Source organism: Xenopus tropicalis, chromosome 5, assembly GCF_000004195.4.
Source record: "Xenopus tropicalis strain Nigerian chromosome 5, UCB_Xtro_10.0, whole genome shotgun sequence".
NCBI lineage: Eukaryota > Metazoa > Chordata > Amphibia > Anura > Pipidae > Xenopus > Xenopus tropicalis.
This window is the reverse complement of record NC_030681.2, coordinates 32703386-32721432: the sequence shown is the minus strand read 5'-3', so window position 1 is coordinate 32721432 and position 18047 is coordinate 32703386. Positions and strand designations below refer to the sequence as shown.

Sequence of the window (18047 nt, the reverse complement as noted above, 5' to 3'; positions counted from 1 at the left end):
ACTCTTCACAGACACCATTTTGGGGAGCAGGAACTTTCTTCAGCAAAACTGACAGAGAACCTGGAAAAGTAAAAGCTGATGCTACAGGTGCTATCATGTATTGCTGGCAACAAGGAACAGATATATTTTTTTATGTTTTTCCCTGGCAGGAGTCAGATTTCTTTGCATACACTAAACAATGAATTTTATTTTTGGTTAAATTCTGAGAGCAGATACTTTGGTGATGGCAAATATTATTAATAACCACAAGAAAAATAAAGCGTTTAGTCCTCTTTCTTCTCTGGAACAAGTAGGAGCTGTGGATTGAAAATAATGACCAACTTGTGATCTATTAGGAGCACAGACTCCACAACCGAATAATCCTATTAGAGCAGAACCCTGTAAGCCTGCTCGTCACTGTCCCACACCGTAGCGTCACACGCTTATATACGTGAATGTGACGCCATAATCTCGCGAGATGAGGTTTGTGACGCCGGGATTAGCTGTCAGACCGCAGCCGGGGAGCCGGACATTATTGGCGTTGCGGGACGCATAAGCAGCGATCCGGGACTGCGGGTTGTGTTAGGAAAGTCGGCACTGCCCCCGCGAAAAGTGTCACTGTTGGGCGGTATGTGGTTGCCGTATCGCCATTTACGCTTACAGATACACCGAGCAATTTATACATACATAGATCATATACACATTGTGAACTGGCTTCTGTACATGAGGCATTGTTCTGTATTATAGTATGTGTATTATATACATGTTGCTTGGCAACCATATTGTATTTGAAGGGCTATCCTTTAAACAGGCCACGCCCACATGTATTTTGCTGTACATTATCAGCATCACGAAGCCAATACCCACCCTGTACCCTACAAATTAAAGCCTATCTATAACTTCCATCAGGCACATGAACCATCACTGATACAACTGTACAAGTACCCTCTATTGCACATTAAAGTTCCCTGATATATGCCAGCTATATCCAACCAGCACACTTTACAGCTTTCCCTTTATGTGGTATAAACCACAGCTATGCATGATCTTCTGAACCCCCTGCAGCCCAAAATGGTCGCTATGTTAATCTAAGCAGCTGTCAGGGGATGCCAGGACTGTAGGTGAAACCAGCCATATAATATATCATAGACATACAATATAGCAGCATGCTTGCTTTTATCTCTGTTATTTGTATTGGATTTGTTCTTGGACCCCTGTGACCTACCCCTGTTTCCAAACCCTTATTGCTAAACCTGCTGTTGCCTGTGTGTGGTGAAACCATCCTGTAACATTGAGTCAAGGTCAGAGCAAGATCTGCACGCCAAGAGTTCAGGATCAGGCTGGCATGCTACTTAGGCTTCCGTCGCTTTCTTAAAATAACACTGCACTTTGTTGCTTGGGCCAGAGAAATGTCAGCTCCGGCATTAAACTGGGTTAACTCCTGTGCTGTTAGAAGAGAAGGGTGTCTGGTAAGAGGAGGGCAGTAATTGTAGAGAGCAAAGGTGAACTTTTAGATCAGTGGCTTATGCTATAGCCACATATAAGTACACATCATTTATGTAATGTAACTCAATGTGCACTACACCCATTTCGTTATCATTACTTATTGGTGACGAGAATTCAAAATCTTGAGATAAACCAGGCCTTTATAGGTGCCTGCTGAGCCATAAGCTTGTTAATTATCTCTACTGCAGTGATGCTTAGGTCAGTGGAGAACAGGGCAATTGTGATATTTTGCTGCAATTGCCCTTACATGAACCAAAATGTTAATTTCCATATTCTTTCCAAATGATAATCATCGGTGAGTGCACTGGCAGGGTCAAGGTGGTTATTATTTATGCCCATTGGCAGTTATCAGTGTTTTGTTGCTCACCCACTAACTATACTTGTAATCGACAATCACCCTGCCTGTCCTTCCCTTAACCAGTCATCCTCCCCTGTGAGAAGGAATGTTTGTTTTCAGGATAGCCTGACAGCAGTGCAGGTGACTCGTTTGCATCTGTCCACCCATTTCTCATGTTTCCTGAATGTATGAGACAGAACAATGTGTATTGCTGGAATTATGTAAATAACTTGTGTTAAGGAGATAAACTCACAATCCAGTTACAGCTGAAACCAATGTGTCATTGTGGGAGAAACAAATGTTTTACTTCTAAAAAAGCAATTGTTGCTTTTTTTTGTGCTTGTGAATCCTGGTGTATGTTCTTGTACTCATGTGATGGAGCTACTTCCTATGAAAAAAAGACCCAGCAATCCTAGCAAAAGGGATTCTGGATATCTTCGTGAACAAACCACACTTGAGCTGGTAGGCCTCCTCTGTGCTAAATAGGGAGGAGAATGGGCCGAGAGCTTTGTCACATGGTGTCGGAGAGAGAAAGCAATGACCCATGTTGCTACTTGTCATAGGTACAAAACACCAGGAAATACCCTGCCATAGACAATACTAAAAATAGTCTGTGTTAAAACACTCTTAGAGCTCTGGTACACGGGGAGATTAGTCGCCCGCAACAAGGGAGATTTGTCGCGGGCGACTAATCTCCCTCATGTGCCAGAGCCCTTATAGAGACAAATATCAGTATTTTTTAGCTGCTACAAGTAGCTTTGTGTGTCATTGCCCTTACACTGTAGGTGCCTAAAGTACAGGTTTATCACTTTGAGTCATGATAACAGGATAAGGTGCTTTGTCTTTCTAATACCTGCTTGAAAGCAAGGTGAAAGCTTATGTTGCATTATAATAGTATGTAGCCCATTTGTAGTTGCACACTATTTGTATTGGTAAATTGGCATTATGGGTGGTGGAAGCAAGGGAACTCCATACCCCTACCTCACTGTACCCATGAGTGTTCCCGCCTTGGCAACAAGGTTGTTTTTTCTGTGTTTAACACCCCTATAAATTCCATCCCATTAGAAAGCATCAGTTTATAGAGTAATGTTTTATAATCCTGCACTACCTAGAATTTTTTCTATGAGATAAGCTATTGCACATGGAAGCCATGCTTTGTGGTGCCTATAAAGCTGTACCCTTAAGAGGAGGCTGTTGATATGGTTGAATTGCTTGCTGTGCTTCAGGAACAAAGAATTTAGCATCTCATAAACATTTTCTTATTATCTGATAAAAGAACAGTGCTGTCCAAGTGTTTAACTGAATATTTACTAAAGTACACATTTGGGGGCTACCTTATAATAAAATAATGGCATCATCCAAAGAGGTCAATGGAACTCCATCTGTCTGGGGGCCATAGAATTATCTTTAAAAGCCACCAGTTGGACAGCTCTGTGCAAGAATACCCCTGCAATACATTCATTAATAGATAAAACATAATTAATAATTGGCCCATAAATATACATTTTAATATAATTAGCATATCACCTCATAAAGAAAAAAACAGGCAGAATTTGCATTATTGCATTCTCCTGCTTCTCAGAGTAACAAAGGTATTTTCTTGTAATAGTGAAATATACATTCTGTTGCATTTATCCATGTTCTATGGGACCTCATTTATAACACATGCTGCAGGACGGGCACCATCAAAGAGCCAAGCCCATAGTGATTAATACACTGAAAGGCCATGTTCGGAAGGCTTGCTGGTAGATGTGCCATTTATATGCTTTGTGATTCGATTCGTTACTGCAGGGCCCAGAGCCTGACCAATTGCCTGACCAATAGCCGTGCCATCAGCTTTAGTGCGGGAAGGGATTTGCAGTGCGTATTGCTTTTCTCTCAGTGAGAGTGTGGCCGTATCCAGGGATCTTTAGCCTATGGACCTTCATCCTTTGGGATGTTGAGAGCTGTAGTTCTCTACAGCCCGACTGCTGTGGTTTTGCTGCCATCCAGATGCGTGGGCAGGGGGGCTGGAATGAATTGGCGCAGGGGGGCAGGCAGCCCCAGTGGGTGATACAAGCCGAGGCGCTACGTTGGAAAAGCATAACCCCAGCCCCCCTCAGTTGCCCGATGATGCTGGCAGTTGCAGTTGGCCGAAGCTCAGTGAATTTCGCCTTTATAGAAAGAGTGTGAGGTTTCTGGCAGGGGGAGTCGCGGTGAGTCGCACCCGAATTGGTTAAAGGCAGAGGCATTAGTCATCGGGGAATGGGGAGGAGGAGAAAGAATACGTGCTCTGTTTGACTTGGCCCCCTACGGGCAGTGGGCTGGCACACGTTGTACTAGGCACGCCCTCCCCCATTGATGAAATGCATAGGTCTGGCTTGCACCTCTGTACAGTGCATCCAAGGAGGTGACCAAGCGCTACCCGGGGGCAATAACTACAAAATAGTGTCCGATCCGCTCAAGTCTGCACCGTTCTCCAACTTTCTCCCCTGCTGGAGGCTATCTGGAATCTGCTGCCTGCTCTCGGCCATAGCTGCCAAACTGGTGTCACCCTAGAAGCGACTCCCTTGCCATAGTGGCGCTGAGCCTTGGGGTGACCCAGTAATATAGTAGCTTCTCGCACAGCTCATAGGAAAACATGACTTCCTTTCCGGGAGGTAAGTGAATTGCTCAGTGTTTGCGACTTCTACTGCGTGTAGTAACTGCCCTAGTCCCTGCCCCTCAGCTGACAAGCCGGGTAAGGGTTAACTCTTCAGGGAACAGATGCACTAGGAAGGGGTCCTGTGCAACCCAAATCATCACTTCTACAGGGACAAGCTGAATGCATATGCTCTACCTAAATCTCAGATGTGTGTAGCATAGCTGTCAGAAATGTCTGACCTGTACCCTTTGGATGAAGAGATACTTTGTAGCAGCTACTTGTCATGGCTACTAAACGCCAGGAAATACGCTGCCATAGACAATACTAAGAATTGCTTAGGCTAAAACACACATATATACAATTATCAGTAAAACCTCAGCATTCTCTATTTTAGTAGCCATGACAAGTATCTGCTATGTGCTGCTCTATGTGCCTTCACCCTTTTACTGGATCACAGGATGCTGGAGGCTGTGGATCAGTACCTGGAGGGCCACAGGTGTAATACTCTTTACCAGAACTCTGTGCCCATTCAAAGGCCAGACCTTAATCACCAGCAGTGAGCACCCAGAAACATTTTATCTGCCCCACAGTAAAGCACAGGAAGGAGGAAGTAGAGTGCTTTTTTAATGCCAAGCCTAAATTGGGGTTGCAAGAGTTTCTGCTTATATTCTTTCAGATCAGTGGGATATGTCTGCAGAATTTGCACAGCAACTCCCTGCTCTGAAAGGAGCGGGAGCTGTAGTTCAAAGAAACAACATTCTGATTTTTTACTGCTGTGTGTAATGAAAAGACTCCTGATTGCACGCTTGCATAAAGCCTACTTAATTGTTCTCTTTAGGTGACCGTAGATAAAAAGAGAAGGCTTCAAGCTATAGCATCTTTTTGCCTAAGCAGCAGTTAAAATGCTTGTGTGTATATGAAACTGGTTTTAAGTATTGGGTAATTATATTTTATAGCAGTCAGAATTGCTAAGAAAGGAAGCAGTCTACATGGTTTGATAGAGGCCTCACACATAAAAAGCAATCAGTCAATGGAGGTCAAACCAGGAGCAGAAAATGACTTTGCTGCAATGCTGTGCTCTCTTGACAGGATCTATGCCTGTGTGCACATCGGCAGGATGAGTTGTCAGAGTGGCCGACTGTCGGCTTTCTCTGTGTATTTGCATGTAATAGGCATGTTAGATTCCTTACTGGAGAAGTTGCTGAAAGTATTTCTATGTAATGTTTAGACTTTGTACATTTAAGTCCCATAGCTGGTAAATATTCCTTAGGCATTAAACTGTATCACACTGCTTTGTGTTGCTTCTCCAGTGTTACACAGTTAGAAAAGGAGCATACAATATAGCTTTATTGGGTGCCTTATATGAGATGCCACTGTGTCGTAGAATTTTCTGTAGCACAGGAGTGTCCAGCCTTTTGTTTAATAGAGCAGAATCATTTCACATTTTGCTTCTACAGAGGACTGCTATTGTGATACTTTAGGACCAACAATAATCATTGTAATATGAAAAAGCAGCAAAATCAATATATTTCTCCAAATGTGTTTAAATAATAGAGTAACCATAAGAGTTTTTCTGTGGGACATTTGTTTTCTTTTTTTATGTTAGTCTTGGAGATTATTAGGGTTACTTATCCTGCTCCTCAGTCTCATACTGCGGTGGTCCAGTCTTCATATAAAGCAACATATTTATAGTAAGCTATAGATCAGTGGTTGTTGGATTTTTTTCAGATCAAACACCTCTTGGAGTTTCAGGGCCCCTCTTACCTAATACAGGTATAGGATATATTATCCAGAATGCTCAGGACCGGGGATTTTCAAGATAAGGGATCTTTCCATAATTTGGAGCTACTAAAAAATAATTATAACAATTAACAACTAAGATATATACAGATAAATAAGGATTTTGGGCAGAATAACTCACATTGCATGCTAAATATTTCTACAAAACCAAGTGACCATAAACCATACTTAAAAATAGCTATACCTTTTCTTGGAAGTAAGCACTTTCCATTGTGCTTGTCTCTTCGACTGCAGAAAAAGTTGTTTGTTTTCCTGTTGTAAAGTCACAGTAAAACACCACATTCAGTGTCAAATAAGGCCGATCCCAATCCAATGTAAATTTCAGCTGTTTTTTTAAAAGTTTTAAAGCATTTGTTACAAAATAATTTCAAGTAGGAGTGATATATACAATAGAGTCTTCCTGTAAGATTTCACTAGTAAAGATTGGCACCAGTTATTTCTGATACAGTGTTATCTCTTAGAACACCTTTCTCAGGCCCAGACTGTCAGTCTGTGGATTCTGACAAATGCCAGAGGGGCTGCTATAAGATGCCATAGACCAGTGATCCCCAACCAGTGGTTCATGAGCAACATGTTGCTCCCCAACCCCTTGGATGTTGCTCCTAGTGGTCTCAGAGCAGGTGAATATTTTTGAATTCCTGAATTGGAGGCAAGTCTTAGTTGCTCAAAAAACAGTTGTACTGCCAAACAGAGCCTCCTGTAGGCTGCCAGTCTACATAGGAGCTACCAAATAGCCAATCACAGTCCTTATTTGGCACCCTTGTGAACATTTTTCACACTTGTGTTGCTCCCCAATTAATTTTACATTAGATGTTGGCTCATAGGTAAAAAAGGTTGTGGATCCCTACCATAGACAGTCACTGTTTAGTGAGCTAGGGGGCTTCTGTATAGGCCTCTTTGTGCTTGGAATGCCAGGGCCTATTTTGAATCCTAGTCCGGGCTTGACTTCTATGTAACTCTCTGATATCCATTTTACTCATTAGGGCCATGGCATTTTGTTGCCAGCATGAAATCACCTCCGATGGGGGTTATAAAATGCCTAAAAATACTTTTGTATTGCTGAAAAGGTGAATTGTTACATGCAAGCCAGTCTTAATGCATTGGGATACAAATTAGACAAATTCCAATGCAAAGCCCTGCATACAGCACTTTTAAATTGTGCACCTATGGGCAGTGTCTCACAAAGCAATTGGACTTTGCATTTAGTGGTTCACATTATACACAATATAAAGCGTTTTGCAATTTTGCAAAGGTCACTAAATGTCCCCTCTGCTATTGCCCTTCTGTAGGCATATGGTTGTAGCACTATGGGTTGTGGTTACCATATTGGCTACAGTTGCATATATATATATATATATATATATATATATATATATATATATATATATATATATATATATATATATATATATGAAATCTGTCTCTTCTGCTGTGCATAGATGTCTGTACAGCAGCATGCATAGCAGTCTTCTGTATATGTGCTGTCACTTGAAGGTCGAAAAAGAATACAAGTGCACCAGCATTGCACTGAGGACATTCAAAGTGGGAGAGTGGGACAGACGCTGGGAATAATGTAAATATGACACAGGGTGCAGAAACGGGCCAGCTCTAAAACAATACAAAGCAAATGTAGGCTATCTTAGATCCATCAGCACAACACTTCCTGGCAGTTAAACCATCCTCGCATGCAAAATATTCAACTCTTTAGTAGTACAGTTTAGGAAGTAATTTCAGCAGTGTCTTAATTATTTTTACGGATCCCACTGCTGGTCGTTTTTCTTGACTTCATGATGAAGTGCTTAGATAATGTCTATGTTATATTAATACTGTACCAGTGATTTATATACCTAAAATAGTGGCTTTTAATCCCCTGTTCTCTGCTTGGTGTTGATCTACACTTTACCTAATAGCTGAACTTGTTCTGGGTGCTTTGATTTTCATTTTATCAAGAGCTGTCAGGATTGCAGTGGTTAATTCCAAGCATGTTCCTAAAGCCTTTATAGAAAAACTGGCTATTCATTCCGTTCTCTAGCTCACATACATAGCATAGTCAATGATGTGAATGCACATTTCTATAAACATATATTTCTATCAGAGCTGACCTGGTTTGCTCTTTGCAGAGCTCAAAGGTATATTCACAATATGCTGAGTGGGCGATGCACTCAGAGTCCATTATTCCCCAAGCCATGACTTCCATCAGGTTCACAACAGAGCACACAGGACAAAAAGCTATTATTGCCTCCTTGCTGTGTCTAAGGTATTCGAAGATCTGCAACTGAGAGAGGGGGAAGCTCCTTCTGTCTCCATGAGTAAACTATTGAGCTACCGATATCAGTGGCCAAATCAATTGATATGTGACTGGGTTGTGCTGCAAACAGTCTGATATTCTGGCAGTTGACCAGTGTATTGATCCAAGCAGTTCATTCATCGAATAGTCAGTGAGTTTTGCAAATGGTCATCCCATGGATACCCTGGCTACTGATAGGATGCTTAAACCCAGTTTCCACCATGGTTGACTTAATGTTCATTGTTACTATTGTTACACATAAGTACACATAAGGGCTCTTTTACTAACATAACTTGCACAAGTGAACGTGCCATTGGCAACCAGGTATTTGCTTCATTTTCTAATTTTTTAGTAGGCAATTCAAAACTAATTAATAATTGGTTGGTATTTGCAGTTGCCCATACTTAGAAACTGTGTTTGTAAATATGCACTGAAGTTTTGTGTTATTTGTAATGCATATCTATGGGTTATTTAGTGCCCCTCCTCTTTTGTCCTGACTTGATCCTGATAAGAGATGTTTCAGAGCATTTGTCTGTGTTGAATAAGTGTGGTGTTTAAATCTGGGCCATTGCGTATATTGGCATAGTACTGTGTTTCTTTCATGTTGTGTATTTGTTGACCAGTGTACCTTAAAGGGGTAGTATTTACCTATATACTCTTATGGATGAGGAGGGATAAACTGAACCAGTAAGTCTGTTGTTGTACACACTTACCCTTGTTATATACAGTACTGCATGTTTTGTAAATTGACTCAGTAACTTCTGGATAGCAGGTTTCTGGATAACTGATCCCATACCTGTTACAGATAACCTTTGTTGTAGTGTGTGCAAAGGAGCTGCATAGTGAAATGCCGAATAAATTGTGGTATCTTTGTAAAGAACAGAATTAGTATGATTGATACTTTACATTAGATTGTAAGTAGTGAATTCTCATGTTTTTTGTTGTTGAAGAGACACCTCAATACAGGCAGTCCATTGTTCTCTTACTGTGTGTTCCTACTTCATGCAGTTGTTTTTTTTTTTTAGAATTGATTTTTACTCTCTTATAAACATGAAACACTGCAATTTAATAACTGAGGCTTATCCTTTAGTCCTTCATGGCTGCAGGAAGGACTAAAAGGGCAGGGCCAGTAAATCTCTGGATTGCATGTGCCTTAGATTCTAAATGATAAGTCTGTAAGCCAGCGTGTCTGTTTTACCAGTTTCTGTTATTGAATGTAATAAAACAGAGGTCACCCTGATACAAAACAGACAATTTATCAATTAAAAATAGATGGAATGGTGGACAAAACAAACACTATTTCTTGTCCAATGTAAGCAGCATGCATGTCTTGTTTCAGACTATCAAGGTATCAGTGGGATTGCATGAAATGGTGCCACCGTGTTTCACTTATTGGTTGGTGTGGGTTATTGCACTTGGGCAAACATATAGTGACTTTTATTACATATTGGTGTAAGCATTCACTGGCCATGGGCAGAATTTACCCCCCCCATGAACCATAGTTCTCACCAACCCCTTTCAGTTGTATCTCTGGGTAAATACACGGGCTTTTGACTACCTTTGAAAATTGCCCTGTGGATGGAACCAAAACAATCACCTTGTTGACTGATATATTTATGGTTCCTTCAGGTATTGATGGGGCAGAAATTTCTGATGTCCAAGGACAAGCATCAAGCATTAAGGTGGCCATACACGCACCGATAATTTCGTACGAAACCTCGTTTCGTACAATATTCGGTGCGTGTATGGTATGTCGGCGAGTCGACCGATATCGCAGGAAGCTGCTGATATCGGCCGACTCGCCGATCGGACCAGTTGGAAAATTTTGACCATAGAAGGCGCCTGATCAAAATCTCCCTTCAGAGCTGAATCGGCAGAAGGAGGTAGAAATCCTATTGTTTCTACCTCCTTACCTGCCGATTCAGCCCTGAATGGTGTGTGGCACATCTGACGATCGCCACGTGTACATCGTCAGATCGCCACGTGTATGGCCAGCTTTAGATGCATTCTGCAGCTGACTGCTCCACACAGGCTTTAGCCCTAGGGGGGAATGTATTGAAACAGCCTGGTGTTGACTGCCTATAGGTTGGTCAGATTTGGCAAATGTTGGCTCATTCTGCAACTTGTTCAAAAGATAGTATGGTTAGGTAGGTTTATGCCAGCTAAATGCAATGGCAATAGTGCTGTTACTATGCATTCTGTTACTGATACAAGGTTGGTTATACTAAAGAACAGAACTGTTTTACCATGCACTGCCAGTGTAATGTCCCTTTAACTGCTTTTTATATTGGTCATTTGTAGCATGAGGAACAGGTCCATATTCGAGGGACTGCATGAGCAAACCTTCCTATGCGATGTCACAGGGAAAACCAGGGCTGTGCAGTCGGTACATAAATCCTTCCAATCCGACTCCTCTATTTATGGTACCTCAGACTGCTCTGTTGATAATTTACTAATGTGTTTTCCATGTTGATTAAAGGAACACAACATACAAGGCATTTCATTACTGCCAAAGCTCAACAATTTTAAAGCTATATGAAGAAGGTGTCTGCTTTTGGGAACAAACCAAAGAACTACTGGCTAGGAAGCTTACGCACAAACCTATTGGCTATCCAAGCCTGGCACTGCCAACATGAATGAGAATACTTTTTTGTCTAAGTCTAAAACTAAACCTTTGTCATTGTGGCTTACTATTTTGTTTATTAAAGCAATTGCAAACATTCTTTAAACCTAATGTTTAAACAAAAGACCAAAAATTAAAACAGGGTGGTTATTATAGCTCAGCTGGACATTTATTCTTACAGCAGAGAAGTACTTTATTATGACTTATTATCTGTTAAATAGGACCCTGTAACATATTGTATTTTTGTTTCATTACAATTTAAATGTATTAGAAGTCGGAGTCAGTACATTTCGACTCCATGTACCCAAAATTACTTCTGACTCCGACACCACAGCTCTAGGTAAAAACCCACCTCTCTTCCCTGTGCCTCTAGCGGTAGTTCATGCGCAGTCTCGGTTGGCCAGGACTGGATAAGGGGCATTAAGGCTAGGTGCTTAGATGGGCTAGTGATGGTGCAAAGGTCACAAAATCAACCTGCTATTTACAGATGACCCAGTGTTGCCCACCCTATCCGTGTACAGAATGTCAGTTGAAGTCTCAGACTAAATTATAACTAGAAATCAAAGGTTGCAGCCATGACGTTCCTTTGCTACAAAATAGTAACAAAACTGATTATGAGTAAATGTAAACTGGACAATTAAGGTCCCCATACACATTGAGATTCGCTCGCTTGGCGATAAGCGGCCGAATGGGTCCAAGGGACCAATATCGGCAGCTACTATCGGCCGTGTATGGGAACCTTTAGAATGGTGCCAGATAGTTGATGCCCCTAATTATAGGCTCTAGCACCATTGTTTGACCTTTTGACAAGTCTATTTCTATCTTAGTGTTGTATCCAGAATAGGCTGACATTTTAAGGAGCAGTTAAGCTGTGTGGTATTTAAGTTGTGATGTTATTTGCTGCAGAATATGGATTCATTATATTTGTCTGGATGATTAAAAAAAAACTTAACTTATGAAGCAGAAGAAGGAATAGCTGGAAGGCATCCATCTTATGGAAGTGTAAGATTTCAGAATGATTCACTCTGTTTCCTGAGTTTTTATTTAACTATAATGCATTGTTAAAGGGGCAGTATAATAACATTTCAACATGATTTCAAAGAATAGGGCTTGGGCTGAACAGCGAAACTGAAGCAACTATATGTTTTGTCCTTGTAAGGTACCAGTTAGAGTTACCAGTGCACAGATAATTCCCCTGTATAATGAACTTTTGCTTATCTACACTGGAAGAACCAAACATGGAATAGCTTCAGTTTTCCTGTTGCTGTATTTAACAGAAGAAATAACAAAACAAAAAAATACATTTTTTTTTTGTGATTAAAACAATAGGTTAAAAAGTTTGTTTAGCACAGTTGAATAAAATATTTAGACTCTTTTAGCTGTGAAAAGAATAAGAAAAAGAAGATACAAAGAATTCCTTAAGAGCTTTTAATGCAAATTACTCTTTCTAAGGTAAAAGACCTCCAGTTAAGGGCATGCATATCTGAAGTGAAACAAAACCAACAAAAGAACAATTTTATTTAGCCCATTTTGGCAAAAGTGGTTTTTTACCCCACTCCCAAGAATATAAAGGAAATGCAATTTACTTTTATACCTTGTAGCATGCTGGTGATGGACAGACGTTTCCTAGATCACAGCTCTCTGTAGGGAGACATAGCATGAAGGGGCAAACCACTTCCCTTTTGACACAAGCATTTTTGTATTTCATGTTTTTTTATGTTTTGTATTTCATTTTCATGTCAGAGTCCTCCCATCCAGCCCCAGGGTTGCCACTTGTCAGGTTTTCACCTGGACAGCCCAGTTTTCTGGCTGTCTGGTTGAAAACTTCCTAGCTGGATTTCCAAATTAGGAAATCTGAACAGGACTTGAAGTGAGTGATGCAGCAATCAGCCAATCACCAATTGCTGCATCATTTCCTGCCCTTGATGTCACTGCCCCATCCTTGGATCATAACCCTTCCCGCCACTGATGTCACATACCCTACTCCCTTCCTGGAAAAGTAGCAACTCTATGTGGCCCTTAACATTTGTATATATTTGCCAACTACTAACATAATCCTAGCCCTTATGCTACAAAGGGCTTATTATGTATAGGCTTTTCCAATGGGCCTGTGTTTTACTGACTCAGCCAGTAAAAATAACTCTTGCTGCCAATGTTATTAACAAGTAAGACTGGTACGGTTAAGAAAAAGATGCAGACGGGTATATGTGCGTGCATACAGATGGTCCAGCAGCTCATATGTTTATATGCTTGACTGAGAGTATGTGTATGCCTGTCAGTATATTGTGCATATTGTCTAGCAATGTTAGTGTTTCCTTTTCTCTCTCTTTTACTATCTAGAAATTGGGCTGAAGAGCATCTGGTTTTGTAGATGACAAGTTGTCTAATTCCAGGCAATGTCATTCAGTGGGTACTAAAGCATACAAAGTGCTGTCTTGTATAAAAAAAAAAAGGGGATTGACTGAAGGGATGAAAACATAATTTTGCCTCTTTATAGGTCCCTGGTAAGGCCTCACCTTGAGTATGCAGTGCAGTTTTGGGCTCCAGTCCTTAAGAAAGATATTAATGAGCTGGAGAGAGTGCAGGGACTGCAACTAAAAAGGGGATGGAAGATTTAAGCTATGAGGTTAGACTGTCAGGGTTGGGGTTGTTTTCTCTGGAAAAAAAGGCGCTTGCGAGGGGACATGATTACTCTGTACAAGTACATTAGAGGGGATTATAGGCAGATAGGGGGTGTGCTATTTTCCCATAAAAATGATCAGCGCACCAGAGGCCCCCCCCCCTTTAGATTAGAGGAGCAGAACTTTCATTTGAAACAGCATAGGGGGTTATTTCACAGTGAGGGCAGTGAGATTGGGGAATGCCCTTCCTAGTGATGTTGTAATGGCAGATTCTGTTAATGTCTTTTAGAGGGGACTGGATAAGTTCTTGAACAAGCATTATATGCAAAGCTATTGTGATACTAAAATCTTAAGATTAGTTAATATTGATGTTGGTATATATGTTGTATATATATAGTTTATGTATGTGAGTGTATAGATAGGTCAGTATAGGTTTGTGAGTGCTGGCTTTACTTGGAAGGGTTGAACTTGATGGACTTTTTCATCCCTATGTAACTATATGAATTATATTTCTATGAATCCATAATCCCCAGACCAGCATCAACAACAAAATCATCTCTGTGGAAGTTGACGCTAAGATTTGCTAGCTGATCTTTGGGTGATAAAGCAGATACTCCGCTGTGAGTAATAATAGAAAATCTTGGGCAGCTAGGGGATTCAGGCTTGGAGAGTTACGAGGCCATAAGCCAAGTGCTTTATAGAAATGTGGATGTCTGGGGCGAGTTTAACATCTGCACTGTACACAGTTGGAACAAAAAAATATTGTTTTGATTCCCCAAGTCTCCTAGCGAAACCTGAAACTTTCCAGTGAAACTTCTGCTTTACTTTAAGGAGAGCCATCGATTGTGGCACTCAAAATTGACACACATATGTTAATCTCGAAGAAAAAAACACGCTAAATAAAAAACAATTGAACTTTTCTCAGAAAACCTTAGTAAATGGGCCCCTTAGTGTGCCCCATGAGCCATTATTTGGGTTAACTACTTACATTACTCTTATATGCTCAAAGCACATAAATCTAAACTATAGTTGTTTTCTAAAGACTGTGAGCAACAGCAAACAGCTACACTGAAGCCTCTTTTTTATATACAGGTATAGGATCCATTATCCGGCAACCTTTTAGCCAGAAATCTCTGAATAATGTGAAGGTCATCTCCATTTAACAAAATAATTCATACTTTTAATTGCCTTTTTCTCTGTAATAATAAAACAGAACCTTGTATCCCAACTAAGCTATAATTGACCCTTATTGGTGGCAATACAATCCCTATTGGGTTTATTTAATGTTTAAAATATATTTAGTAGCCTTAAGGTACGGAGATCCAAGATGCCTTATCGATAAAACCCCAGGTTCCGAGCATTCTGGATAACAGGTCCTATACAGTACAGTTTTTCCTCAATTTACACTTCTTATTTTTGTGGTTCCAGCACTATGTAATGCATTTGCTTGTTTTTTTTCCCCCCACAATTTACACCATTTTTTTTCTGGTTCCCTGGAAAATGTAAAATGGGTTTTTTTACATGAAAAAAAAAAAAAAAAAAGAATGAAAATTAAATGGAATCAATGGAAAAAGGAAATGTTAGGATGTGTCATTCTAAAATATGTTCTGTACTGAAATCTGTTATTCATTAAAGTGTTGCAGAGAGATTGCCCCAGTAGAGCAGAGGCCTCCTGTATATAAACATGCTCTTGTTTCAGAAAGAGGGCCTCTTGCTCCTTGGAGGGATTTGCCATCCGGAGCCAGAGCTTATGCAATGCAGTTTTCCAGGGGTATGACAGAGTACAATAAGAGTGTGCTTATTATATGTGGGGATGGGAAGCACATTGTTTGTGTATAAGTCTTGCAAACAAGCTGATCTCATTAATGGCTATATTCATTGTGTGGAACCATTCATTACTGTAACCGTTGCGCTGTCAAAAACTGCCCTTGGAAAAATAAACCTAATATCCTTCTACTGAAATTGGAGGTCAGATTGGGGGATGTGGGCATTCCGATCATATTCTCATAAGCAAATTCATTTCCCTGTTTCTTTCTAGATACTTTTATGTGCTGCCTGGAGAATGAGCTACACAGTTTGTCTCTTATTGCTTCAGGGGACCCAGCTGGGATGTGAGATAAGGGATGGGTTGGTACCAGTCAGTCTCATGAAAAGAGGTGTAGTTGACCTTGGAACACAAAAATCATTGTTTTGCTTTAGGGTCACAACTGGTTAATTTTGAACATCCCTGCACCATGCCAGGCTGCAGTCTGAGAGAGCCAAAGTGCTCTTGCTCACTGTCTCTTCCTGCATAATATAGTCAAAAATGTACCCCCTATTGTAAACTATAAGTCACAACAAAGGTGGAGTTTCATGTCCATATAAAGGCACAAGGCTGAAGGCCGAGTGATTTAATACAGGTCATGGAACTCTGAGATGACTTCTAATATTTTTATATTTTACAACTGTGTGGGGGAGACATTATTTATTATAATGCACAAGTTTCAGTGAGTTTTTACATCACTAGCCGCTGATTATATCTGATAACATCACTAAGCACACTTTATAAGGACATAATTTATAAGATATTCATGGCCTTTGTGTATTATATATAAATAAAATACACACAAATGGGCAAACACAAACATATGCTAAACTGCACTAGTGTAGGTATCACTATAGCAGCCAATCAGATATTTCCTTTTAATATGTTGTAGACTTGCTGACTGATTGCTATAAGCATTTTATAAATACTCAATAACAATTAGAATAGTGGGTAAGTCTGTTTATAGTGTTAGTATAGTATAGTATAGTTTTCCTTCTCATAATCAAGGTGGTCTGATTTGTCAGTGGCAAATAAGAACAGTGGCTTGCTGTGGATGTTGGTTGAGCTTGTGAGTGAACATCGTGAATTGCAGTTCTGCTACATCTGACATGCAAAAGGCTCCTATAAATGTTTTAGCTGTTGGTCAGTGACTTCCTATTATGAAAGCCTCCATAATAAATGTCTTTTCATTGTCTCTGGGTTTCAGTGCTGAATTGGCCTCCTATTTTCCCACGTGTGTACAATCAGCAGAGTTATACTGTGTATGGCTATTTTAGGATTGATTAAATCTCTTCCTATTTAGCATGTGTTTGCAGTTCTGTACACTGTGCAGGCTTTAGCCCACATGCCCAGGAGACCATTCAGAGACATACGGTTGACTTGGCTCCTCAGCTCTTACTACTGACGAATGTTTCCATTAACCAGGTTTAGGCTGAGCTGGAGAGAAGGGTAAAGAGGTTGATATCACTCAGTATAAATAATCATGACTATAAACATTGTGATGTTTATTAGGCGCAATTATCCGTGATGATGCTTGGGATAATTTTCTTTTTTTTTTCTAATTGAGTGCATTTTTCCCTCTTTTTCATTTGACTATGGGAAAGTATTTTATGTCCCTTTTGTTTTACATGACCTTGGACCAGGGCCCTACCAAAGGCTGCTGGTTTGTTTGCTTGGTTAGTAATGGGTGTGAAGATAGAAGTACTGTAACAGATGAGATATAAGAATATTTCAGTATTATTGGCTTTTAAATTTACACTTAAAAAGAAAAGTGTATTTAAACTTTGCTGCAATCCCCCTACCTAAACGCAGTGCAGTGTACATATATATTTGCTCAGTGAATTTCCATTCCCGATGTGATGTTGGAGATCAGGATCAGGCCTCAGGTTCCCAGCACCATCTACCCTCCTCCAGCAAGTTGAGACCACATAGGCTTAAAAGAGGACTAAACCCTAAAAATGAGTATGGCTAAAAAGGACATATTTTGTATACTGTACTTATTGCACCAGCCTAAAGTTTCCGCATCTCAATAGCTACAATGATTCTGGGCTTCAAAGTTGTTACAGGAGCTCCCCATCTTGGAAGAACTCACATCTTATCTTCAACACTCACATACTCAGTGAGCTCTGAGCAGCTGTTGAGAAGTTAAGCTTAGGGGTTGTCACAAATTATCAAGTAGAAAATTAGGTTGGGCTGTCATATAAGCTGATGCTACAGGGCTGATTATTAAATTCTGATGCTAGTTGCACTGGTTTCAGAGATGCTATGTAATGTGAATTAATCCGCCTTATATTGGGACATTTATATTCTATATATACAGTATATTGTGTGTCAGTCCCTAGGCTCAGTAAGTGACAGCAGCATAGAGCATGTTCGGGGAATCTGCAGAAAAGAAGATGGGGGGGCTACTGGGGGCATCTTTGGGGGCACAGATCTTCCCTGCTAAAGGGGCGTGGTTGCTTTGAGC

At 40.4% G+C, this 18047-nt stretch overlaps 1 protein-coding gene across 2 annotated transcripts in view; it reads left to right on the top strand.

Moving 5' to 3' along the window:
* Positions 1-452: 452 nt before the first annotated feature.
* Positions 453-18047, top strand: part of ugp2 (UDP-glucose pyrophosphorylase 2) — a 55005-nt gene continuing 37410 nt past the window's right edge. The window contains exon 1 of one of the 2 annotated variants that reach the window (XM_012962907.3): positions 453-607. Coding sequence is in view for 1 of the 2 variants with exons in the window: in NM_001007510.1 (NP_001007511.1) it covers positions 4443-4461 (19 nt within the window). In the remaining variant the exon portion in view is untranslated. Of the gene's footprint in view, positions 608-4215; positions 4462-18047 lie in introns of those variants that run through there. The other variant, NM_001007510.1, reaches the window with a different exon arrangement.